The sequence below is a fragment of the Rhamphochromis sp. 'chilingali' genome (genome assembly GCF_963969265.1).
Source record: "Rhamphochromis sp. 'chilingali' genome assembly, chromosome: 7".
In the NCBI taxonomy this organism is placed as follows: domain Eukaryota; kingdom Metazoa; phylum Chordata; class Actinopteri; order Cichliformes; family Cichlidae; genus Rhamphochromis; species Rhamphochromis sp. 'chilingali'.
In genome coordinates this window covers 29,209,488-29,234,622 of record NC_137934.1, presented here as the reverse complement: position 1 = coordinate 29,234,622, position 25,135 = coordinate 29,209,488, and the positions used below count along the sequence as shown (strand labels likewise).

The 25,135-nt window shown below is 43.0% G+C and overlaps 3 protein-coding genes across 4 annotated transcripts; all 3 read right to left on the bottom strand.

The window, feature by feature from the left end:
* Positions 1-3,037: 3,037 nt before the first annotated feature.
* Positions 3,038-9,739, bottom strand: LOC308399692 (leukocyte elastase inhibitor-like). The gene is made up of 7 exons (XM_080887062.1): positions 9,725-9,739; positions 5,742-5,925; positions 5,077-5,214; positions 4,876-4,993; positions 4,634-4,776; positions 4,333-4,500; positions 3,038-3,491 (listed from the first exon to the last, which is right to left on the bottom strand). Exons 2-7 carry the CDS (start codon positions 5,907-5,909, stop codon positions 3,081-3,083), a joined length of 1,146 nt encoding a protein of 381 aa, XP_080743188.1. The 5' UTR covers positions 5,910-5,925; positions 9,725-9,739; the 3' UTR covers positions 3,038-3,080.
* A 4,169-nt stretch (positions 9,740-13,908) lies between these two features.
* LOC308399690 (leukocyte elastase inhibitor-like) lies at positions 13,909-16,993 on the bottom strand. Its single transcript, XM_080887059.1, has 7 exons — positions 16,744-16,993; positions 16,422-16,605; positions 15,523-15,660; positions 15,322-15,439; positions 15,080-15,222; positions 14,779-14,946; positions 13,909-14,645 (listed from the first exon to the last, which is right to left on the bottom strand). The coding sequence occupies exons 2-7, from the start codon at positions 16,587-16,589 to the stop codon at positions 14,235-14,237; spliced, it is 1,146 nt and encodes a 381-aa protein (XP_080743185.1). The 5' UTR covers positions 16,590-16,605; positions 16,744-16,993; the 3' UTR covers positions 13,909-14,234.
* A 1,423-nt stretch (positions 16,994-18,416) lies between these two features.
* Positions 18,417-25,038, bottom strand: LOC308399691 (leukocyte elastase inhibitor-like). Of its 2 annotated transcripts, none has more exons than XM_080887060.1 (6): positions 24,856-25,038; positions 19,822-19,959; positions 19,621-19,738; positions 19,379-19,521; positions 19,078-19,245; positions 18,417-18,904 (listed from the first exon to the last, which is right to left on the bottom strand). In XM_080887060.1, exons 1-6 carry the CDS (start codon positions 25,021-25,023, stop codon positions 18,494-18,496), a joined length of 1,146 nt encoding a protein of 381 aa, XP_080743186.1. In that variant the 5' UTR covers positions 25,024-25,038; the 3' UTR covers positions 18,417-18,493. The 2 variants fall into 2 exon arrangements, with proteins under 2 accessions (XP_080743186.1, XP_080743187.1); XM_080887061.1 differs by lacking the exon at positions 24,856-25,038 and adding an exon at positions 20,649-20,714.
* Positions 25,039-25,135: the final 97 nt, after the last annotated feature.

Sequence of the window (25,135 nt, the reverse complement as noted above, 5' to 3'; positions counted from 1 at the left end):
TCCTGTAGAGGGCGTCGTGTCCATTCGTGTCCATTCAATAATGTCACCATATAAGATACACAGTATCTATAATATATGTGGCAAGGTCAAAGATCAACGAAACACATTCTCTATTAAAGTTCATTTCACACTTTATTTCAGATCAAAATCAGGAGGGGTCCAGCATAACAGACCCCTAGCACAGGCTGGTTAGGTATTAAGAAATTATGGCTCAGTTATCTCCATTTGGAGCTCAGGTGCACGGTCCGAGTGGCCGACTGGACCCTTATTCGCCTTATGATCTCCTAGTGTTACATATGTGCTTCTCCTCTGCTTTCCGTTGTATGTTAAGGCCTCTTAAACATCCCACATGATTGCATATAGAGAGGATGCAGACGTATAATCCCTGTTTTTATGCACTTATCAAGGGAAATGGCCACAAGTGCTCAGGTCAAAATAAAAGAATAAAAAATTATAACTCAACTAATCGCCAACAGGCGATCAGATCTTCCCGCACCTCCATAGGGGAAATCTCACCCCATTTTTTTTATTTTTATTTTTTATTTTTTGATAACACTTTATTTGGTTTGTGTATGTAGTAAATGTGAGAGTCATGCAGCTGTTAGCAAACACAGCAAACACAATCAATTAGTTTTAAACTCTTTTATTTACACATCCATGTTAGTAAGTACTTGGAGGTCAAGGAAGATCTGCTGACCTGTCGGTGTCTCGTCAATCTCCCACTCCCTTATTCGGTCTGCCAATCCAGGGGTACTGCCCCTGATCTCCACACAGCATCGTAGAGGCGTGTCAACCAAGACAACCCTACAACATCCAGAGCCTTCAGGAACTCGGGGCAACCCTCATCCACCCCAGGGGGCCTGCCACCAAGGAGATGTTTATTAAAATGACCTCACCCCTGGTGATGGACGAGTCATCCTCCTCAACCCCAGACTCTGCTTCCTCTACAGAAGACGTGCCAATGGGATTAAGGAGGTCCTAGAAGTATTCCTTCCACTGCTCAACAATATCCTTAGCTGAAATGAGCAGCACTTCACCTGCACGATACACAAGGCAGGTAATACCCCCCGAGTTGCCTGACGATTTGACAGAATCTGTTCGAGGCAAACTGAAAGTCTTCTTCCATGGCCTTTCCGAACTGCTCCCACACTAGAGTTTTTGCTTCAGCCACTGTCCGAGCTGTGTTCCGCTTGGCCTGAAGGTACCCATCAGCTGCCGTCGAAGTACCACAGGCTGACTAAGCTCAATAGGACTTCTTCTAGAGCCCGATGGTTCCCTTCACCTCCGGTGTCCACCATCTGGTTCAGGGGTTGAAGCAGCTTCAGCAATGGAGATGCTGAACATGGTTCATTCAGACAGAATGACCCCAGTCTCCCTTGGAATGCTGTTAGAGCTCTGCCGGAGGTGGGAGCAGAAGATCTTGCAGATGGGGGTCTCTGCCAGGCACACCCTTACTTTACGTTTAGGCACTCCAGGTTTGTCCAGCATCCTCCCCCACCACCTGATTCAGCTCAAAGCCTGGTGGTGATCATTTGACAGCTCAACACCTGAGTTTGCCCAAGTGTCCAGAACATGTGGCCGCAGATCTGATGATACAATTACAAAACTGACCTGCAGCCTGGGGTGTCCTGGTGCCGCGTGCACTCATGGACACCCTTCTGTGCAAACCACAGTTTGTTCATAACTAACACCATGTTTGAACATCACTCCAGTTCAGATCTGGCAGGCCGTTCCTCCCAATCGCGCCTCTCCAGTTATCACTATCCGTGCCCACATGAGCTTTGAAGTCTCCCAGTAAGATGACCGAGTCCAAGAAGGCCCAGTACTCTGACCTATCATTTGGTATATAGCCGCAGACAACAGGGACTTCCCCACAGGTAGGCCCATGTCCCTTTTTTGGACTAAGGCCTGGCCTCGAGGTGCTTGCTCACGGACACCCCACCTGGACCTGGCTCCAGGGCAGGGCCCCAGTAACCCTATCCCAGGCAGGGTGAAATGTTCCCTGGATCCTCTACTGATAGGGGCTTTTGAACTGCTCTTTGTCTGGGCCGTCACCTAGGATCAATTTGCCATGGGCAAAAGCCCCCCACAACATAGCCCCTGGGGTCCTTGGGACACACAAACTCCATCAATATGGTAGCGATCCACAGAGGGGAATTATTATACATACATATTTCATACAATGACTCATATATAACATTCAATTTACAAAGTTTCAACATTGAACTTGTCAGTGGTAGCATTTCATTTTTGAAAACATTGTGTCATGTGAACTGTAAGATGTTTTAGAAGCATATGAAGCAAAAGAGATAAGTTGATGGCATTGGAAAATGCATCATTGCCTTTCAAAGCATGTCTTTAAGGACCGATCAGGTCCCATCACAGGTAACTGATGTCATTTATACCTGCGTCCATGCAGGCCTGAGTATCATTTGAGAAAAGTTGATACTGAAAAGCATAAGCAGTTCAGTTAATAAGATATCAGCGAAGTCTGTGGGGCTCTGTTGTGAAACAGATCAAGAGAAATGGTGTTAAAACCTGTGGTTAATTTAAAATGGCAAGTTCAAAAATAAATAAATCTTGAGCGACTATGTAAAGTGTAAACAACTGCAATGAGGTCACCATATTTTATTCTTAGTGAAACGAAAAACATACGAGATGTGTTAACTGAGAAAAATTGATTTAATTTTAAGCAAAAAGGGCCTTTTAAATATGATGGCAACATGTCTCAAAGCTGGCACAGAGTCGTGTTTGCCACTTTGTAGCATTCCCTCTTCTTTTAACAACAGTCTGTAAACATGTGATGAGAGCAGCTGCGAGATTTGTCTGATATTGGAATCTGGCTACTCATAATAGCTGCACAACACAGTATCCATGTTCTCAAAGCTGCTAGATCTCGTGCTTGTACAAATACCATCTATTTAAAACAAACAAAACCCCAACACCCCACCCCCATTTTTTTAAAATGAAAAATAGAGTTTTATAATTAGCAAAACATCACAACACTCCATTTACTTCATTTCAGAGATTTTTTTAATTTTCATTTATGCTGCAACATCATCTTCCTCTGCTGCTTCTGTCTACTCAGGAGATGAGAATCTGCCAAAGAACAGGATGGACTTGGTCTCATTATATCTGATGAAGAAGAGGAAGGGGTGATCTGCTGTGAAGTGTGTGTCCGGTATAAAACTCTCCAGCTTGATCACAGCACCTGTGGCTGCAGTGGCCTCTGTGCCCTCCTCGTTCACCTCCACAAAGGCCTTGTGGGCCATCGTAGACAGGAAGAGCCCAGGTTCACCGTTCATGCCAGACAGGTCAGCCCTTCCTGCACAGAACACGTTCTTCATACCCAGTTTAGCCAGAGGATCATTCAGCTCGTAGTCTTCCTCCAGCTTGAACTTTGGCAGGTGAAGGACAACTTCTGAATGGGTGCTCATGTTTTTCCTGTCGGTCCATTCATTCAGCCTCTCCTGTGTTAGCTCCTTCTCCAGCTGGAACACAGTTAATACATTTTGTCATATTTCTTTTGCTCATATTTAAATTCATTTTATCCATGAAATCAGAAGCGGTCTGTTAAATGATCAAATTTAAGTAAACAGAAGCGAAGCATTTGTGTAAATGACCTAATTTGGCCAGACATAATTTGGTAATGTTGACATGTATATTTATATAGGCCAATTTCCTTCAGGGTCAACCTTCAGGATCAATAAAGTTTTACTGAATTGAATTGTTTTGGAACTACTTTGGTTTTATTTTGAAACAGGAAACTAGCGCAAAACACAAGATGAAGGTTTGTTAATAACGTGGGTTTTACAATATGGCCAGATATGGCCAGATCATCATTTTGTCTGTATTAATTAATACCCGGCTGACAGTGGCACGAGTTTTGATAATGTTACTTTTAATGTAATAGGTTATGTGCAATCAAGATGTTGTTTAGAGTTTTTGTAAGCTATTAAAGTAAGAGCAAAGCGGTTGAACTGAAGCAATGTCATAAGAGAATTTTAGTTTCTAGTGAAAGGACTTACCACCCTTTGATTATGTAGGATTGAGAGGTGAAAAATATGCATAAGATTGATGATATAAAGTGTAAATTTGAAGTTCATGTTATAGTTAGTGTGCAGGAGAAATGAGTGTTTCCTTAATATTTTAATTTTATGGTATTAATATGTTGGGTTTTTGACAGCATCTTTACCAAATGTTTCAGTGAACCACACCTCTAATAAAAATTCTGTGAAGCATCAGTATAAGAGACCATCATTCAATCAGGGATGGTACAAGAAGAGGTTTTTGTGTCTTTTCTTTACAGGAAGTTGTTTCTAGGCTGTGTACCTTCAGCAGAGGGCCTGAGCCATCTGAGGACTCCTTAGGCAGCAGAATGAACATGCTGAGCTCCTCACCCACATAGGGCAGCTCCAGGATCTGCAAATCATGGTCAGCAATGTAGTTGTAGGGAAGCTTCTTCCTCTGGTACATCATCTGGACTGGTACGGTCTCATTCTGACACACAGGAAATCCAGGCGACCAGATCATGTTATCATAAAGCTTCTGATGGTGTTTACCTTAAACATTTTACAGTTTCCTGTATTCAGACTTTGAGTCCAGATTTTGTAACCTTCAGTTAAATTTCTACCTGTCTGATTTCAAAGGGCATCTCTTTGGTGTTTGGCTCTTTAAACGGGTTCTTCCAGTTGCCCTTGAAGTAGACAGCATTGACCAGAGCCAGTCTGGTATCTTTGTTGACTGTTCCTGGCTTCAGAAGGTCTTTTATCTTATCTGAAAGGAAATACCGAAACAACAATATTTCATTATAATCCACAGAGGATGCTAAAATGATTCCCTGCTGTTCAGGCTGTGGAAGATGCACATTCTCACTTTCTGTCTGCTGCTCGACCCAGCTGTTGATCTCTGCTCTGCACGCCTCTGGAGCTCCGATGAAGTCAACAGTTATCGGGTCTGCCAGGTAGTTCCTATGTGTGACGTCAATGAAGTCCTGCAGAGAGCAGACATCAGTTTATTAATCCAGTCTTTGTAATGAAGAACTTTATGAAGAGAATCATTGATGTGGACACTCACTGGGAGGAAGTGGGCAATGTTTTCTCCATAAAGACGGTTGGCTAGTTTCAGGATGTAGGATGCAGATGGTGAGTTGATTTCAGCGTTCAGTTTCTGGAAGTTTGCATGGACGCCTTCACCTGAGCTGAATGAGAGGGCCTGTGTGGCATTGAAGACAGAGACTGAAAGGATGTGACACTGAGCCTGAGCGACCCTAATGTAACAATTTATGGTCCAAAGGCAGAAACTGGACAACTTTATTCTTTCAGCATCATGTTTAATAATAACCTTTAACATAATGTCAGTCTCACTGAACATCATGCTCTCACTCACTACACTGTTTGTAGGTTTTATGGACTGATGCCATTTATAAACACAAATTGCTGATGTCAGACTGGGAACATCAGTGTTTTGGCCACAAACAAACCTTTTCAAACACGTAACAAAACCCCAAAAGTTGAATTCTGTCCAATCATAAACCTACTGAAAAGAAAGTTTATAAGACAGCACTAGTCTCACAAGGTGTGAATTTTTTCTGAAAATATAAATATATATAAAAAGCAAAATAAAAAACAAAAATCAGAACAAAAAGCAGTCAGCCACATCTGACAAGACATTTAAAGTTTCACAGGCATGCTGGCTGATTAACTGATGGTGGTGCAGGGAACAAGTGACAGTGAGCTGACCTGAGTAATCTGAGCTGCAGTGTCTCCTTTGGCTCCCTCGTAGACCGTGGCCAGGGCTGCGCCGATGCTCAGAGGAGAGACAAAGATGTTTCCAGCAGGGTTTGTCTGGCTCAGAGTGCGGAACAGCTCCAAGGCAAAGGCTGTGTTTGAGCTGCTGACGGCGGACATGGCTGATGGTGTTTTCCTGTAACATGCAAACAACCGTTTAAACTGCAACAACATTACATATCGGAAACAACAGAAGACTTTATATTAAAGCAATGAGGGGGAAAAAACAAAACAACACACTTCAGGAAGTAACACCAGCACTGCTGGGAGAATATAGAAAATCACCCCAATCATCTGCCAGCTGTGCATTTATTTTAACAACCTGAGCTGTTTTCACAAAGCTGATTTCTGTGACCAAACTCAAAGATAAGAGAACGATAAGTGAAACTCGTAGACACATAAAACGAGGATGAGCACAGGAATGAGGAAAGCGTGTAAATAAGGTTGGTGGAATAAAGAAATGCGGTCCTACGGAAGACGATCAGGGCTTTAAAAACAAGAAGAAAAAAGTGGGGACTTTAATCTCAGAATTCTGTAAGAAAGCTCGTCCCCACTTCTTTCTGTTTCCAGTGGAATCCTCTTCTGGTGATGGCTTATTTTACAGAGAACAGCATGACTAGATCTCGTGTGTAAACCTGAACTCGATCGATCGCCTCTGACGGGAATGGCTGATGGGAATGTTTCAGAGAATGAAGTTCCTGTAATGCAGCTCATCGGTTATTCATTTAGTTCCTACGAGACATGGAGCCTGTTCTAAATAGCACATTTTACAGTCTGGCTCTAATCTCGGACTGTAAGTTGAACTCACAGAACAAAGTGCCTCCTCTCCGATCTGATTATTATTCTCCAAACCAACGGCCGCGGAAGGCTAAACATGGGGATACTGACGACATGCAACAACAACGCAGGAAATGCACTTCTGAGCTACTGTTCTCTTTATTCAACCATTATACTATTCAAACCACACATCAGTAGGGGAGACCGGGGATAGTTGTAACGTGGGTCAGTTGTAACACTTCCAGTTTCTCCAATCAGGGCTAAGTTTCAAATGATGTGACTCATCCTGTGCATGCCCAATTCAGTTCTGCTATCACATGTGAAAAATCAGCACATTTTGTCAAACACAGACAGTTTAACATGAAAAAAAGTAATTTGTATGCCAAAAAGTAAGTTTTTCTACTTTATTTCAATTTCTAATAGCATTATCTGCTTTGCAGTTAAACTCATCAAACTTAAATTATGTTATTTGTATGTCTATGGGGATATATTCTGTGTAAGTCTTTAGAGCTAGTGTTTTAGCCGTTGGCTGTAATGTTAGCTAGTTCATGGCTATAGGAGTCTGGGTCAGTTGTAACAGCAACAGTCTGGGTCAGTTGTAACAGCAACAGTCTGGGTCAGTTGTAACAGCAACAGTCTGGGTCAGTTGTAACAGCAACAGTCTGGGTCAGTTGTAACATCTGCATTATTGTTACAACTTACCACACTATTACTTTAACTGATATTGAACAAGTTGGGGCAACGAAATCAGCAGAGAGAGGTTCACTGGTCGCTTTTGTATATGTGGTTAATGCCATTGGCAACACAATTCCTCCACTGTTTGTGTTCCCACACATACATTATGCAGACCACTGTGTCAGAGATGGACCAGTAGGAAGTACTGGTAGTGGAAATAAATCAGGATGGATGCAAGAAACAGATTTCCTCATCTTTCTGAAGCACTTTGCAAACCACACAAAGGTAAGCCATGATAAAAAAAATAATGGGATTGCGATGCTGGTGAACAACTACATTTTTTCAGCTTCATTGTTATGTTTAAAATTGGTGCAAGAGTTGTAGGTTATAATGCCCACTGAGCCAATGAGGCCAAACTCAAGGAAGACCAATCAAAATTAATGAAATATTCAGTTGCAGGAAATTCCATAATTTGTCTTTTTTGGGGGGTTGGAATATGTTCAAAAGCTAGATTTCTGCATTCTGGCAGACACACACACACACACACACTAATATTTTGTCAGTACCCTTATTTCATTGTGTTAGATTTCACCCCAGGATATGTTACAACTAACCCAGACTATGGGGTTAATTGTAACATTTCACTCTTTGTGTTTGAGGCCATACCATGCAATGGGTAATTGTGCTGCAGAGAAAATAGCTGCACTATTTAATAGCCGACACATGTAAATACTTTGCATTACATTTTGAATCCACTACCTTAAACGAGCTCCAATTTACAGACAGAAATGTCAAAAATGTTACAACTATCCCCCGTCTCCCCTACATGGGACCCAATATAAAACAAATGCACAGACTCCACAAAGAAAGATGACTGGCACTCTCAAAGCTTTACACCAATTATTATGCCAAATTGCGATATCCACCCGCAGAATCAAACACTGCGCATTCAGTTGCAGTCAACAGAAAGTTTTACCCCATGCTCACCATACCTCTCTGCTCATCAAACAGCAGGTGCGCTGAACAGGTGAGTGCAACAACATTTATTGCCCAATACACACCCATGAGTCACGCCCCACGACCGTGCACCAATGCAGTGTGTGCATTTTAAACCAACCCTCTTAACCCCAAAAAGGAAAAACTCACATAGGGGAGACCGGGGATAGTTGTAACATTTTTGACATTTCTGTCTGTAAATTGGAGCTCGTTTAAGGTAGTGGATTCAAAATGTAATGCAAAGTATTTACATGTGTCGGCTATTAAATAGTGCAGCTATTTTCTCTGCAGCACAATTACCCATTGCATGGTATGGCCTCAAACACAAAGAGTGAAATGTTACAATTAACCCCATAGTCTGGGTTAGTTGTAACATATCCTGGGGTGAAATCTAACACAATGAAATAAGGGTACTGACAAAATATTAACATGTAACAAATTATGGAATTTCCTGCAACTGAATATTTCATTAATTTTGATTGGTCTTCCTTGAGTTTGGCCTCATTGGCTCAGTGGGCATTATAACCTACAACTCTTGCACCAATTTTAAACATAACAATGAAGCTGAAAAAATGTAGTTGTTCACCAGCATTGCAATTCCATTTTACTTTTTATCATGGCTTACCTTTGTGTGGTTTGCAAAGTGCTTCAGAAAGATGACGAAATCTGTTTCTTGCATCCATCCTGATTTATTTCCACTACCAGTACTTCCTACTGGTCCATCTCTGACACAGTGGTCTGCATAATGTATGTGTGGGAACACAAACAGTGGAGGAATTGTGTTGCCAATGGCATTAACCACATATACAAAAGCGACCAGTGAACCTCTCTCTGCTGATGTCGTTGCCCCAACTTGTTCAATATAAGTTAAAGTAATAGTGTGGTAAGTTGTAACATCTGCATTATTGTTACAACTGACCCAGACTGTTGCTGTTACAACTGACCCAGACTGTTGCTGTTACAACTGACCCAGACTCCTATAGCCATGAACTAGCTAACATTACAGCCAACGGCTAAAACACTAGCTCTAAAGACTTACACAGAATATATCCCCATAGACATACAAATAACATAATTTAAGTTTGATGAGTTTAACTGCAAAGCAGATAATGCTATTAGAAATTGAAATAAAGTAGAAAAACTTACTTTTTGGCATACAAATTACTTTTTTTCATGTTAAACTGTCTGTTTGACAAAATGTGCTGATTTTTCACGTGTGATAGCAGAACTGAATTGGGCATGCACAGGATGAGTCACATCATTTGAAACTTAGCCCTGATTGAAGAAATTGGAAGTGTTACAACTGACCCACGTTACAACTATCCCCGGTCTCCCCTATTGCTCGTACAACATATGCACATACGTACATTCCTCTATAAAATACTCCTGTGTTCTGGCCGGAAATGTTTCCTCATTGCTAACTGGTGTTATTGTTTCTTCGTCTGTTACATCATCCAGGACCTGTATCTCATGATGCCCTCTTGTACCTCTGTTAGCCGGCTAACATCCTTCAAGGCTTTCCTGATTCTGGTATCCAGCTTTCTTCTTCTTCATGATGGGCATTCTTGATCTTCAGGGTGAGTTTGTTTTTCGAGCAATGAATATGTTAAATCTAAAAACAAAAAAACAAACACAAACAAAGAACAACACTAAAATAATTTTTTTTTCTTCATTGCTGATAGGAAGCATATTGAAGTGATGGTTATTCTTAAAACTTTTAACTTTAACTGTTACAGATGAAAGTGTCATATATTAAAAAATAACTAAAATCATTCAATAACTGTAAAACAGCCAAAAGTTCTCCTTTCCATGAAAGAACAGCGGCACACACAGCTGCATACAGTGTGGGAGTGATGGAGGTTTTAGAGTGTCAGCAGATGGCGATAGAGAGCTTGTGAGAGGGCCCGGCCTCTCTGTGGAACCGTAATCTTTTTGGCCTCACAGTATTGTGTAGAAGTGAAACTTTTTGCAACCATAAGTAATGCTAACTGCTGCCCATTAAAAAGAATACAGGTTTAAGGACATTGCAGTGCACTGGCTTTTCATTTCAGACCTCTGTATCCATGTCCATATTTTATCATGTCTTAGTTCCAGCAAATACTTTATTGCCAGTTTGAGGTAATTAATGTGAGTCCGTTTCTTTCAACGGCAAAAACGACTTTACTTTTTTTTTTTTTTTTTTTTTTTTTACATATTTGTGTCTCCCATGAGGAGTTAACTATTTAGTGCAGTGCCCACTGAAATTGATCATAAGACCAAAGTCATAATTTCCATTTTGTTGAGATGCCCTGCTCTCTCTATCAAAATTCCTCTCCTGATATTGCTGCACCTTTACCTCTCTCAGTGCACATGGATCTATTATACAAACTGATTACCAGTTCTGTCTCTCCTTCATCTGCAGCTGATTCTTCTCATGTCAAGGCTGTATGTATAAAGCTTCTATCAGAATGTTAAAGTGGTGTGCTGTATGTTGCTGTCTACAGCCTGAGGAACATAAAAATAACAGCGGCTCCTTGTTGCTCATTTGGAATGCATAGTCCTTCCTGCTTGACTCATTGGAAAGTTTTCCAGTGTATTATCTAGACTGCACTGAGGATAATTACGGGGGAATAAACACAGAGGCGTTTGCCATTTTCTGGACTTGAACGCAGTCTGAGAGAGAGAAACTTTATTGACAGCCACTGATATATACACATGTACATCACTTGCCAAACACAATGCATGTTATAGGCTGTTTCCATTTTCCTTTATATACTCTGCATTCATTCAAACATTGAGCCTGTGTGTTGGCAATGCTATATAATTATGTGTTTTAATTGAGAGCATATTTGTTTTAAATGAATGTCAACACTGTCATCCCTAAGATGTGATTTTTTAGAGAAAAAAAAAGTTTGGAAATTCTCAGAGTTGTGTATTCTTGTGAACTTGCTTTATGTGGCCTTGGTGTTTCAGGTATTTTCATGCTCGGTTTACCCAAAGCAAATGCAATGGTCAGTCACTCTTTTAGCACCAATTAGTGATCAATTTAAATATGACTGCAATATTTTTCTAGCAAACCCGCACTCAACATAAGTCAGCTCAATACTGGCATCAATAGGCCAGTATGTTAACGAGCTCGCATTTTCAGCCTGGTCATTCCACAAGCTTCCCTTCATCCCACTCAGGTTGCGGCAGCTTCACGTTAATATAGAAGCATTTAGTGAAATGACTGCATTGTCTTACTGAGAGACTTCAACTCTCATGTGGGAAACTACAGTGAGACTTCCAGGGGCATGATTGGGAGGAACCGTCAGGGGCCGGCAGTCTTCCGTGGCCTACCTGCCCGTTGTGTCCATGTGCGCTGTTTTTGTTTGTGTCGTCGAAGCGACCTCTCAACCCAGAAGTGTTCCGGTGCTGGAGGTAGCTGCACCTGAGCTTCAGTCAATGCTGGATCATTGAGTTAACCCTCATCAGTATGGCCGTGATTGATAGTGTTTAGAACCTCGTGTCACGATGGGGTACGCTGGTGTGTTTATGGAGCGGACCTAAAATCAGACGAACAGTAACGAAAAGGGAATGGCTGCAATCTCAGCATTGTAAGATGGTGAAAGATGTACCCTTAGGCCCCCTCCTCGATTCAGAGATGGTCTTTCCCTTTTCACCCAAATGGTCTCCTTGACTCCACGCTTAAACCAGCGTTCTTCCCTTTGCAGCCATTCCCCAACTGTCTGTGAATGGTACTCATGGCCATTGATCAGCGGTCCTTGATCAATGAGCTTTGATCAGTGGTTTTTGATCAATGTTCATGAGAATTTTCATACTAATGATCTAGAAACTGACCTCCCAGGCCATTGTTCATTCAGTGGTGCTAGTTTCAGTCATTATGCAAATGTACTGTTTATAAGATTGGGGAAACCTGCAGTCAGCTGAGACTGAGGAAGTCACTTGAAAGAGCGATGAAATGTTTCTCCCACTGAAAACGCTACGTTCAGATGAACAGAATCAACTTTTTGGTATTTACTTACCTGGATGATTGAGCGTGCATCAAGACGTTCCTTTTGATTTGGTTTAATAATATGCTGCAGCAGAGAGAGCACTCTGGTTAAACGCCAAAGGCAGCGCACAAGGCAGCGCCCGTCTGAAGATGGGCACTGCCTTGTGCGTGCCTTGTATGCAAAGTGACAAAACATACAGACAAAGACATTCCACAACACTTACACATTGCCACATCACATGGGCCTATACCTTTAGCTTATCCTCCCTGAGAGAGTTATGACCTTGTTTTTTACTTAACCGTCACCTAAAGATTAACTTCCTGAAGCCTCCTCCTTCCATGAGTAAAGGAGAAGGAGTTCCACTATCTGTCTAATCCCCACAACGCCTGGATGTCTCTAACTTACTCACAATGACCTAACTGTGTTTGTGTAATAAAGCATAAAACACATATGTGATGCTATCATATATGTATATAACTACATGACACAAAAAGTGATATTACTATTACTAAAGTGAAACATTTGATCATAATAAAATAAAGAAATTTGTATCACACCCACCCCCTCAGTCATGGTGGTTATCATGATTGCCACTGAAATAGTTTATCAGCATTCGGGTTTTTAGGTTTTTCATTTCAAAATTATGTCAATGTGTGTTGTGCAATTTCAGATTTCTGCTGAGGGGGCTCAGGGACTTATTTGCTGGACCTAGATGCCCGAGGCTCTTTCATAACCACGACACTGCTTCAGCGACAGGCAGGATTCATATGTTTGCATCATCCTTGCACACTACTGTGTCACTGTTTCCTGATAGGGAGGTACATTTAGCATTGCTTTCATATCCTCCTGAGAACCAGCTTATTCATTTATTTCCTGTGCAATGGACATTTGTTTTTAGTCTGTCTTTTGACTCATTTGAGATATCTTACTATGTCCTGATCTACTAAATAGAAGCCATCCTGGGCTTCCCATTGATATCTGATGTGTTTGGGTGGGTGACAAAAAAAAGTTCAATGGAAAGATTCTTTTGTACTCGGTTCTGAGGATGATATATCCACATGAGTCATTGTATGGAAGTTCATTCAATCCACCATATTGAGCCTTTTATATTAAAATCCATTGTGTAATCTCTCCTGCTGATTTTCTGCAAAGTGTAACTTCATAAGTCTATACAGGTTTTGCTTTGTGTAGCCACATGTGGAGTTTCTGTGCATGTTAATGATTAAATGCTGCACATCTTTCTTTGCTCACTGTCCATTAAATGTTGTCTGCGTCACCTGCTTGGCTGTCTGAATCCCACATGTCACATGTATTCAGTCTTGGCTGTCACTGTCACTTGTTACTGTCGTTACTGCAGTCCAATCATCTTCTTGCCTGCCTTCTCTGAACCATCAGCCTTTGTGCCGCATGGTTTAAATCTGTGCTCTCCATCATTTTCATGGATTGTATTTGCAGGGCTTCTCCTTCATCTACATAATCTGGACTGGACAGGTGACTAATGATGTCATGTATATCTGTAGTGTGTGCTACAGCCCTGCAGGCCTGAGCACCATTTGAGAAATGTTGATACTGAACAGCGTAAGCAGTGGAGTTAATCAGATATCAGTAAAGTCTGTGATGCTCTGTGTTTAATGTATAACCCCAATTTCAAAAAATGTTGACATACTATGTAAAATGTAAAAAAAAAAAGTCTGCAATGATTTTCCCACATTTTATTCTCAGCAAAACACAGAAAACACATCAGATGTGTAAACTGAGAAAAACTGATAATTTTGAGTAACGAGCATCATGACTGTCTCAAAAAAGTTGGTACAAAGCGTTTGCCACTGTGTAGCATTCCCTCGTCTTTTAACAATTCTGTAAACATGTGAAAAAAGCAGCTGCTAGATGCTTTTTGTGATATTGTTACTGCTCATTTTTCATTGTGGCTGTAATACCTGCAGTATGCAATTTAGCGTCATCATGGTGTAACATAAAAGGCCTTCTCTGACAAATATGCTGCTGTAATAACTGCTGCTTCTGTCTACTGAGGAGATGAGAATCTGCCAAAGAACAGGATGGACTTGGTCTTATTGTGTCTGATGAAGAAGAGGAAGGGGTGATCTGCTGTGAAGTGTGTGTCCGGTATATAACAACAAGCGCTGATCATAGCACCTGTGGCTGCAGCGGCCTCTGTGCCCTCCTCGTTCACCTCCACAAAGGCCTTGTGGGCCACCGTAGACAGGAAGAGCGCCCCTTCACCGTTCATGCCAGACAGGTCAGCGCTTCCTGCACAGAACACGTTCTTCATACCCAGTTTAGCCAGAGGATCATTCAGCTCGTAGTCTTCCTCCAGCTTGAACTTTGGCAGGTGAAGGACAACTTTTGAATCAACATCCATGTTTTTCCTGTCGGTCCATTCATTCAGCCTCTCCTGTGTTAGCTCCTTCTCCAGCTGGAACACAGTTAATACATTTTGTCATATTTCTTTTGCTCATATTTAAATTCATTTTATACATGAAATCAGAAGCGGTCTGTTAAATGATCAAATTTAATGAAGTAAGTAAGCATGTTTCTAGGCTGTGTACCTTCAGCAGAGGGCCTGAGCCGTCTGAGGACTCCTTAGGCAGCAGAATGAACATGCTGAGCTCCTCACCCACATAGGGCAGCTCCAGGATCTGCAAATCATGGTCAGCAATGTAGTTGTAGGGAAGCTTCTTCCTCTGGTACATCATCTGGACTGGTACGGTCTCATTCTGACACACAGGAAATCCAGGCGACCAGATCATGTTATCATAAAGCTTCTGATGGTGTTTACCTTAAACATTTTACAGTTTCCTGTATTCAGACTTTGAGTCCAGATTTTGTAACCTTCAGTTAAATTTCTACCTGTCTGATTTTAAAGGGCATCTCTTTGGTGTTTGCCTCTTTAAACGGGTTCTTCCAGTTGCCCTTGAAGTAGACAGCATTGACCAGAGCCAGTCTGGTATCTTTGTTGACTGTTCCTGGCTTCAGAAGGTCTTTTATCTTATCTGAAAGGAAATACAGAAACAACAATATTTCATTATAATCCACAGAGGATGCTAAAATGATTCCCTGCTGTTCAGGCTGTGGAAGATGCACAGTCTCACTTTCTGTCTGCTGCTCGACCCAGCTGTTGATCTCTGCTCTGCACGCCTCTGGAGCTCCGATGAAGTCCACAGTCTTCAGGTCTGCCTGGTAGTACTTCTGTGTGGCTTCAAGGAAGTCCTGCAGAGAGCAGACATCTGTTTATTAATCCAGTCTTTGTAATGAAGAACTTTATGAAGAGAATCATTGATGTGGACACTCACTGGGAGGAAGTGGGCAGTGTTTTCTCCATAAAGACGGTTGGCTAGTTTCAGGATGTAGGATGCAGATGGTGAGTTGATGTCAGTGTTCAGTTTCTGGAAGTCTGCATGGACGCCTTCACCTGAGCTGAATGAGAGGGCCTGTGTGGCATTGAAGACAAAGACTGAAAGGATGTGACACTGAGCCTGAGCGACCCTAATGTAACAATTTATGGTCCAAAGGCAGAAACTGGACAACTTTATTCTTTCAGCATCAGGTTTAATAATGGTAAATGGCCTGTATTTATATAGCGCTTTACTAGTCCCTAAGGACCCCAAAGCGCTTTACATATCCAGTCATCCACCCATTCACGCACACATTCACACACTGGTGATGGCAAGCTACATTGTAGCCACAGCCACCCTGGGGCGCACTGACAGAGGCGAGGCTGCCGGACACTGGCGCCACCGGGCCCTCTGACCACCACCAGTAGGCAACGGGTGAAGTGTCTTGCCCAAGGACACAACAACCAAGACTGTCCAAGCCGGGGCTCGAACCGGCAACCTTCCGATTACAAGGCGAACTCCCAACTCTTGAGCCACGATCGCCCCGTAATAACCTTTAACATACTGTCAGTCTCACTGAACATCATGCTCTCAGTAACTATACTGCTTGTGCGTTTTATGGACTTTCATGCCATTTATATAACATTCTAGCTTCATATGTTATTTACATGATGGTATATTGTTAGAACAATGAATTTTTGACGTTATAACGTGATATAGTTCGATTTTTCTTTTGCCTGGGTGGCAGCTCAACGCTTCCGTAACTGCTTTTAAAATACAACGAGGGCTTGAAGTTGCAATCATGCTGGCTGATCAACTGACAGCGCGGTGCAACTAACAAGTGACAGTGAGCTGACCTGAGCCATCTGAGCTGCAGTGTCTCCTTTAGCTCCCAGGTAGACCATGGCCAGGGCTGAGCTGATGCTCAGAGGAGAGACAAAGATGTTTCCAGCAGGGTTTGCCTGGTTCAGAGTGCGGAACAGCTCCAAGGCAAAGGCTGTGTTTGAGCTGCTGACGGCGGACATGGCTGATGGTGTTTTCCTGTAACATGCAAACAACCGTTTAAGCTGCTACAGCATTACCTACTGGAAACACAACAGAAGACTTTATATTAAAGCAACGAGAAAAAGTGACTTTTTCAGGAGAGCGCATACAGACAGAAACCACCGCCCAACTCACTGAAGCTAAGACACCGGACACGGCGCAGCCCGTTTCAGAAACTTGTCAACAGCGACTCGCTTATCTGAACTACAAGCTACTTTATTCCCACACACATAAAACGAAGACAAATCCAGCAGAATACCCGATTTACAGGGTGAGATATTAGTCTAACTGCAGTTCTTTGCTGGGTGTAAATAAAGTTGGAGGATTGAAGAAGGACGATCCTACGGAAGAGGAAAGGGCTTCGGAGCGTGATGTCACGAGAGGGGGCGTGGCCAAGTTTTGGTTTGCAGGTAAACAGAAACAAATGATCCCTGTTGTCTTTGCTTAATGATTGGATTTGGTCCTGACAATCCACATTGCTGGCATCGTATCTTTCAACATGTGTGTGGGTCGATTTGAATGATCCAGATGTAAGTGCAGCCACTCAGCCTCTACTGCAGATGTGTCACAAATTAATCTTGTAGTAAACTATGGCACTTGGCCACAGGTGGCAGTAGTGGACTGACCTCCATTTGAGACTGCTCCAGCTGCTATGTGATAGTCAGTAGATCTGCTACAAATTGCAGATCATATGGAAGTTTTGGAAATAAATCATGAATATTCCTTGCTTAGCATTAAAAGTAAACATTTCTAGCTCTCCCCCACACTCAAAAACAGATGCCAAACCTACTGACACACCTGAGTCACTCACTTTCTTAAATCCACTCACTCTCACTGGCTCTGTTTATTACTAAACTTGTGTCTCCCATGAGGAGTCAACTATTTAGTGCAGTGCCCATTGAAATTGATCATAAGATCAAAGTCATAATTTCCATTTTGTTGAGATGCCCTGCTCTCTCTATCAAAATTCCTCTCCTGATATTGCTGCACCTTTACCTCTCTCAGTGCACATGGATCTATTGTTATATACAAACTGATTACCAGTTCTGTCTCTCCTTCATCTGCAGCTGATTCTTCTCATGTCAAGGCTGTATGTATAAAGCTTCTATCAGAATGTTAAAGTGGTGTGCTGTATGTTGCTTTCTACAGCCTGAGGAACATAAAAATAACAGTGGCTCCACGCTGCTCTCCAACTGTCATTGGCATTATATGCATCTGATCTCAGACTCTATGTTATGGTTCTGGGTCATTTTGAACCAGCGTTCTCAGTTTTCTTGCATTTTTGTATTATATTAAGTTTATTATTTTAAGGATTTATTCTATGGTTCCTAGATTGTTCTGTTTAGTTTATTAGACTCCCCCTTGTGTCTTTGCCCTCTGTATGTCTTCCTTTATTTAATTGTGAGTTCTTGTGCTTTGTTTCCTCTCCCTGTTTTGTTCCATCATGTTTCCCCTGCCTGGCATGTCTGTGCTCTCCCTCGTGTTCTCTCTCCCCCTCCAGCCTGTGTCTCGGTGTACTTCCTGTTTTACTTTGATAGTCTCCCGTCAGTGTACATCACGGTGTTTACTCCTGCCCTGTCCCGTTATGGTTATTCGTTGTTAGCTGCCCATTCCATAGATACTAATGCACCATCATACCATCAGAGATGCAGACTCTTGATAATAAGTTGGAGTTTCCTCTTCAGTCTGAAGGACACAGTATCTATGTTCTCTAAATCTGCTAGAACTTGTGCTTTTATACAAGTACCATCTATTTTATTTAAAAAACAATGTAATGAAAAGAGTTCGTAATTAGCAAAACGTCACAATACAAAATTCCATTTACTTTATTTCAAAGATTTATTTTAATTTGGATTGCACCATCATCTTCCTCTGCTGCTTCTGTCTACTCAGGAGATGAGAATCTGCCAAAGAACAGGATGGACTTGGTCTTGTTGTGTCTGATGAAGAAGAGGAAGGGGTGATCTGCTCTGAAGTGTGTGTCCGGTATATAACAAAGTAGCTTGATCATAGCACCTGTGGCTGCAGCGGCCTCTGTGCCCTCCTCGTTCACCTCCACAAAGGCCTTGTGGGCCATCGTAGACAGGAAGAGCCCCCCTTCACCGTTCATGCCAGACAGGTCAGCGCTTCCTGCACAGAACACGTCCTTCATACCCAGTTTAGCCAGAGGATCATTCAGCTCGTAGTCTTCCTCCAGCTTGAACTTTGGCAGGTGAAGGACAACTTCTGAATCAACATCCATGTTTTTCCTGTCGGTCCATTCATTCAGCCTCTCCTGTGTTAGCTCCTTCTCCAGCTGGAACACAGTTAATACATTTTGTCATATTTCTTTTGCTCATATTTAAATTCATTTTATACATGAAATCAGGAGCGGTCTGTTAAATGATCAAATTTAATGAAGTAAATTAAAGTAAAGCAGAAGAGTTTTTGTGTCTTTTCTTTACAGGAAGTTGTTTCTAGGCTGTGTACCTTCAGCAGAGGGCCTGAGCCGTCTGAGGACTCCTTAGGCAGCAGAATGAACATGCTGAGCTCATCACCCACATAGGGCAGCTCCAGGATCTGCAAATCATGGTCAGCAATGTAGTTGTAGGGAAGCTTCTTCCTCTGGTGCATCATCTGGACTGGTACGGTCTCATTCTGACACACAGGAAATCCAGGCGACCAGATCATGTTATCATAAAGCTTCTGATGGTGTTTACCTTAAACATTTTACAGTTTCCTGTATTCAGACTTTGAGTCCAGATTTTGTAACCTTCAGTTAAATTTCTACCTGTTTGATTTTAAAGGGCATCTCTTTGGTGTTTGCCTCTTTAAACGGGTTCTTCCAGTTGCCCTTGAAGTAGACAGCATTGACCAGAGCCAGTCTGGTATCTTTGTTGACTGTTCCTGGCTTCAGAAGGTCTTTTATCTTATCTGAAAGGAAATACAGAAACAACAATATTTCATTATAATCCACAGAGGATGCTAAAATGATTCCCTGCTGTTCAGGCTGTGGAAGATGCACAGTCTCACTTTCTGTCTGCTGCTCGACCCAGCTGTTGATCTCTGCTCTGCACGCCTCTGGAGCTCCGATGAAGTCCACAGTCTTCAGGTCTGCCTGGTAGTACTTCTGTGTGGCTTCAAGGAAGTCCTGCAGAGAGCAGACATCTGTTTATTAATCCAGTCTTTGTAATGAAGAACTTTATGAAGAGAATCATTGATGTGGACACTCACTGGGAGGAAGTGGGCAGTGTTTTCTCCATAAAGACGGTTGGCTAGTTTCAGGATGTAGGATGCAGATGGTGAGTTGATGTCAGCGTTCAGTTTCTGGCAGTCTGCATGGACGCCTTCACCTGAGCTGAATGAGAGGGCCTGTGTGGCATTGAAGACAGAGACTGAAAGGATGTGACACTGAGCCTGAGCGACCCTAATGTAACAATTTATGGTCCAAAGGTAGAAACTGGACAACTTTATTCTTTCAGCATCAGGTTTAATAATAACATTTAACACACTGTCAGTCTCACTGAACATCATGCTCTCAGTAACTATACTGCTTGTGGGTTTTATTGATTTTAATGCCATTTATATAACACATTCCATCCTCATATGTTAGACAGAAATTTCTGATTTCCCACTGGGAACATCTTGGGATTCAGTGTTTTGGCCACATAGAAAATTAAGCTTTTTAAAGGTGTTTAACAAAACCCCAAAATTTGAAGTTGCACAGGCATGCTAGCTGATGAACTGATGGTGTGGTGCAGGTAATAAGTAACAGTGAGCCAGAGATGGGCAGTAACGCGTAATCCGATTACTTGTTTAAAGTAACGAGTAAAGTAAGGGATTACTCAAAAACGGTAATTAGATTACCTTTACTTTCCCGTAGGAACGCTGCGTTACTGCGTTATTAAAACCGTGATTTTTTTACGAGAATGTCTCATGACAGTGACGTAAGCAAGTGCGACAGTCGTGACAACAGCTGTGTGCAGATCAACAATGGATCATATATCTACGGGAGAGAGTATGAGCGTGCAGGGTTTAAAGTGTGGAAGTACTGACCTTACTTTGAGTTTGATTCCATAAAAAGTGACAAAAACATTAGTGTCCATTAGCATCGTGCGTGGGAAGAAAACATCTTTTTACAGCGAAAAAAAAACCCCTAAACTTCCAAGCAAGCTCCGAGTGCACTACCATGTAATGGGAAATTCACAGAGAAACTGCCGTATCCTTCCACTGACCGCTGCGGCACACCTGCACCAAGGTAAACCTCCGCCTAAGCCACTCCTGCTTTACAGGTGAAAATAGAGCAAAAGGACCGCTAGTCTTTGACTTTATTTATTTTCTGCTGTGTTTTACTTGCATCTATTTGAAAGACTGAGTGTAAACACACAAAAAAATATTTTATATGCTGGAATGTGCAGAAAATTGGTTTAAATATTAAACAAATTTCTTCCAGTCAGAGAATGTTGCATATAATTAAATTTTTGCTTGATGCTTGATGCATAAAGTTAAAAGATTAAAATTAATAAAAGATGTAAAAGATGGCGCCGGTGAGGTCGGCTGCCGTCACGACTGCTCCGACCACTTTTTCTTTGTCTTTGTTTTTTAAGTTAGTTTTCAGCGTTTCTAAATCGGCAAAATCATCACCATTGGGTACATTAGGTATGACAGTGACACTCTTGTTTCTATTGGTATACAATGTACTCACAATTCGAAGTTTTTAACTCCGGATCCGAGCTGGCCGAGTGAGATCTCGAGGGAGAACAAAGGGAAGCCGCGGCGGCCTAGAGGGAAGCGAGCCGGCGTCAGGAACAGGCTGAGAGCTCGTGCACACCGCACACCTCTGCCTAGCATCCTGCTCGCCAACGTCCAGTCACTGGAGAACAAGCTTGACGACCTCAGGGCCAGGATAAAGTTCCAGAGAGACATTCGGGACTGCAATCTCCTCTGCTTCACCGAGACATGGCTGAACCCAGCGGTGCCGGACCACGCCATCCAGCCGGCCGAGTTCTTCTCGGTTCACCGCATGGACAGGACACGGGACTCGGGGAAGTCAAGGGGAGGCGGCGTGTGTTTAATGGTGAACAACAACTGGTGCAACAGTGCGAACGTTGTTCCTCTCACACGCTCCTGCACACCAAATCTGGAACTACTGTCCATCATGTGTCGTCCTTTTTATCTACCTCGGGAATTTACATCGGCCATTGTAAGTGCCGTTTATATTCCACCACAAGCGGACACGGTCACCGCCTTATGCGAGCTGCATGAGGCACTCACACAGCACCAGACACAACACCGGGACGCTGCGCTTATTGTGACGGGGGACTTTAATAGCGCCAACCTCAAACGCACAGCGCCGAACTTTTATCAACACATCACCTGCCCCACCAGGGGTGAAAGGACACTGGACCACTGCTACACTACGGTCAAGGACGGCTACAAGGCACAATCCCGCCCTCCGTTTGGCAAATCTGATCACGCCGCCATCTTCCTCATGCCAAAATACAAACAAAGGCTGAAACAGGAAGTTCCGGTTCAGAGGAAGGTCGCGCGCTGGACGGATCAATCGGTGGCTGCGTTACAGGACGCACTCGATGACGCAGACTGGGGCATGTTCAGAAACAGCTCCGACGATGACGTCAACGTGTTTACGGAAGCGGTTGTGGGATTCATCGGGAAACTAGCGGATGATACCGTGGAGACAAAGACTATCACAACGTTTCCCAACCAGAAGCCGTGGGTGGATAAAACCATCCGCAACGCTCTGAGATCCCGCACCGCTGCCTACAACACGGGACTCACAACGGGGGACATGGACCCGTACAAAGCCGCGTCATATAACGTGCGGAGGGCGGTGAAAGAGGCAAAGCAGCGCTACGGGAGGAAACTAGAGTCACAACTCCAACAGAGTGACTCTAGGAGCCTGTGGCGGGGACTAAGGACAATAACAGACTATAAAGCACCAACAACCGGTATGACGAACGCGGCCGTGACTCTGGCAGACGAGCTGAACACTTTCTATGCTCGCTTCAAGGCTGCAGCTAAGGTCTCCAACAATGCTAGTGTTAGCGGCGGTAACGGCTGCAGACAGGAAGATACTGCCAGCACCGGAAACGTGCTCGTCATCTCCGAGCATGAAGTAAGGAGAGCCTTCAAAAGAGTGAACACCAGGAAAGCAGCAGGACCAGACGGCATCCCAGGTCGTATCCTCAGAGACTGCGCATACCAGCTAGCTCCTGTGTTCACTGAGATATTCAACATCTCTTTATCTCAGTCGGTGATCCCCACATGCTTCAAAGAGTCCATCATTGTTCCTGTCCCGAAGAAACCCCACCCTGCTTCTCTCAATGACTATCGCCCTGTAGCCCTCACCTCAGTAGTGATGAAGTGCTTTGAACGCCTGGTCAGAGACTTCATCATTTCTTCACTACCAGACACACTGGACCCACTACAGTTCGCTTACCGTCCAAATCGTTCCACAGACGATGCCATCTCTCATCTCCTCCACACATCACTCACCCACTTGGACACTAGAAGGGGGAATTATGTTAAAATGCTCTTCATAGACTACAGCTCTGCATTTAACACCATAATTCCCTCCACACTCACCACCAAGCTGGAGCATCTGGGACTCAGCTCATCTATGTGTCAGTGGATCTCCAACTTCCTAACTGGCAGACCACAGGCAGTAAGGATGGGCGGACATGTCTCAGCCTCCACCACTCTCAGCACTGGAGCCCCCCAGGGGTGTGTTCTGAGCCCCCTGCTGTACTCTTTGTACACATATGACTGTGTGGCCACTACCAGCTCCACCACCATCATCAAGTTTGCTGACAACACCGTCGTGGTGGGCCTGATCTCTGACAACAACGAGACGGCCTACCTGAAGGAGATTAGGAATCTGGAGAACTGGTGCCAGAGGAACAACCTCCTTCTAAACGTCAGTAAGACAAAGGAGCTGATAGTGGACTTCAGCACTAAGCAGGAGAGGAAATACCAGACCCCCGTCATCAACGAGTGCCCAGTGGAGAGAGTGGACAGCTTCAAATACCTCGGAGTTCACATCACGCAGGACCTGTCATGGTCCTGTCACATCAACACCGTGGTGAAAAAGGCCCGACAGCGTCTCTACCACCTCAGACGCTTGAGAGACTTCCAACTGCCCTCCAAGGTGCTCAGGAACTTTTACTCGTGCACCATAGAGAGCATCCTGGCGGGAAACATCTTAACCTGGTTCGGGAACAGCACCATGCAGGACAGACGAGCTCTACAGAGGGTTGTGCGGTCAGCTGAGCGCACCATCCGCTCCGAGCTCCCTGACCTGCACTCAATCTACAGCAGGCGGTGCTGGACCAAGGCCAGGAAGATCGTGAAGGACCTCAGCCATCCCAACAACAGACTGTTCTCTCTGTTGAGGTCAGGAAAGCGATTCCGCTCCCTGAAGACCAACACAGAGAGACTGAGGAGGAGCTTCTTCCCGCAGGCGATACGGTCTCTCAATCACACCACCACACAGTACTGACCCACACATACAGTTCTTACACACACACTGGACTTTCTGGACTTTGGTTTTGCACAACACTGGTCACTATATTCTTCATTTCCGGTTAATACTTGTACAGCTGCTGTTATTGTGTATATATTTATTTATATTTAGATTTCTTCATACATTCTTATATAGTTCTATATTGTGTATTGTGTATTTTGTTGTACAGTTATTTTATTTTCAACTTTAATTTATATATTTTATCTTATTCTTTCCCAGTTAAATTTACCCTTCATTCTAATTCGTGTTGTACAGTTATTTCATTTTTAACCTTAATTTATATTTTATTCCTTCCTAGTTAAATTTACCCTTTTTAATTTTTCATATTTATTTCCTATCTTATTCATAGCCTTTTCCTTTTTTGTTTTCTTTAGGTCACGAGCAGTTGTCCAAGCATTTCACTACATATCGTACTGTGTATGACTGTGTACGTGACAAATAAAATTTGAATTTGAAAAGTATAAAAGTTTTAAAAAGAGACTTTTCCATTTGATTACATTTTGTATGATGGATTATGCAGAAAAAGTAGAATTGGGCTGAAAGATCTATCGCTTTATCACCTATTCAGGTTGTAAATCGTGTTTTTAAAAAGTAACTAAGTAATTAATTACTTTTGAAAATAAGTAATCAGTAAAGTAACGGGATTACTTTTGGGGGGAAGTAATCAGTAATTAGTTACTGATTACTTTTTTCAAGTAACTTGACCAACACTGCAGTGAGCTGACCTGAGCCATCTGAGCTGCAGTGTCTCCTTTAGCTCCCAGGTAGACCATGGCCAGGGCTGAGCTGATGCTCAGAGGAGAGACAAAGATGTTCCCGACAGAGTTTGCCTGGCTCAGAGTGCGGAACAGCTCCAAGGCAAAGGCTGTGTTTGAGCTGCTGACGGCGGACATGGCTGATGTTGTTTTCCTGCAAACAACCGTTTAAACTGCTACAGCATTACATACTGAAAACATAACAAGAGACTTAAAGCAATGAGAAAAAACCTTACCGGAAGTAACACCA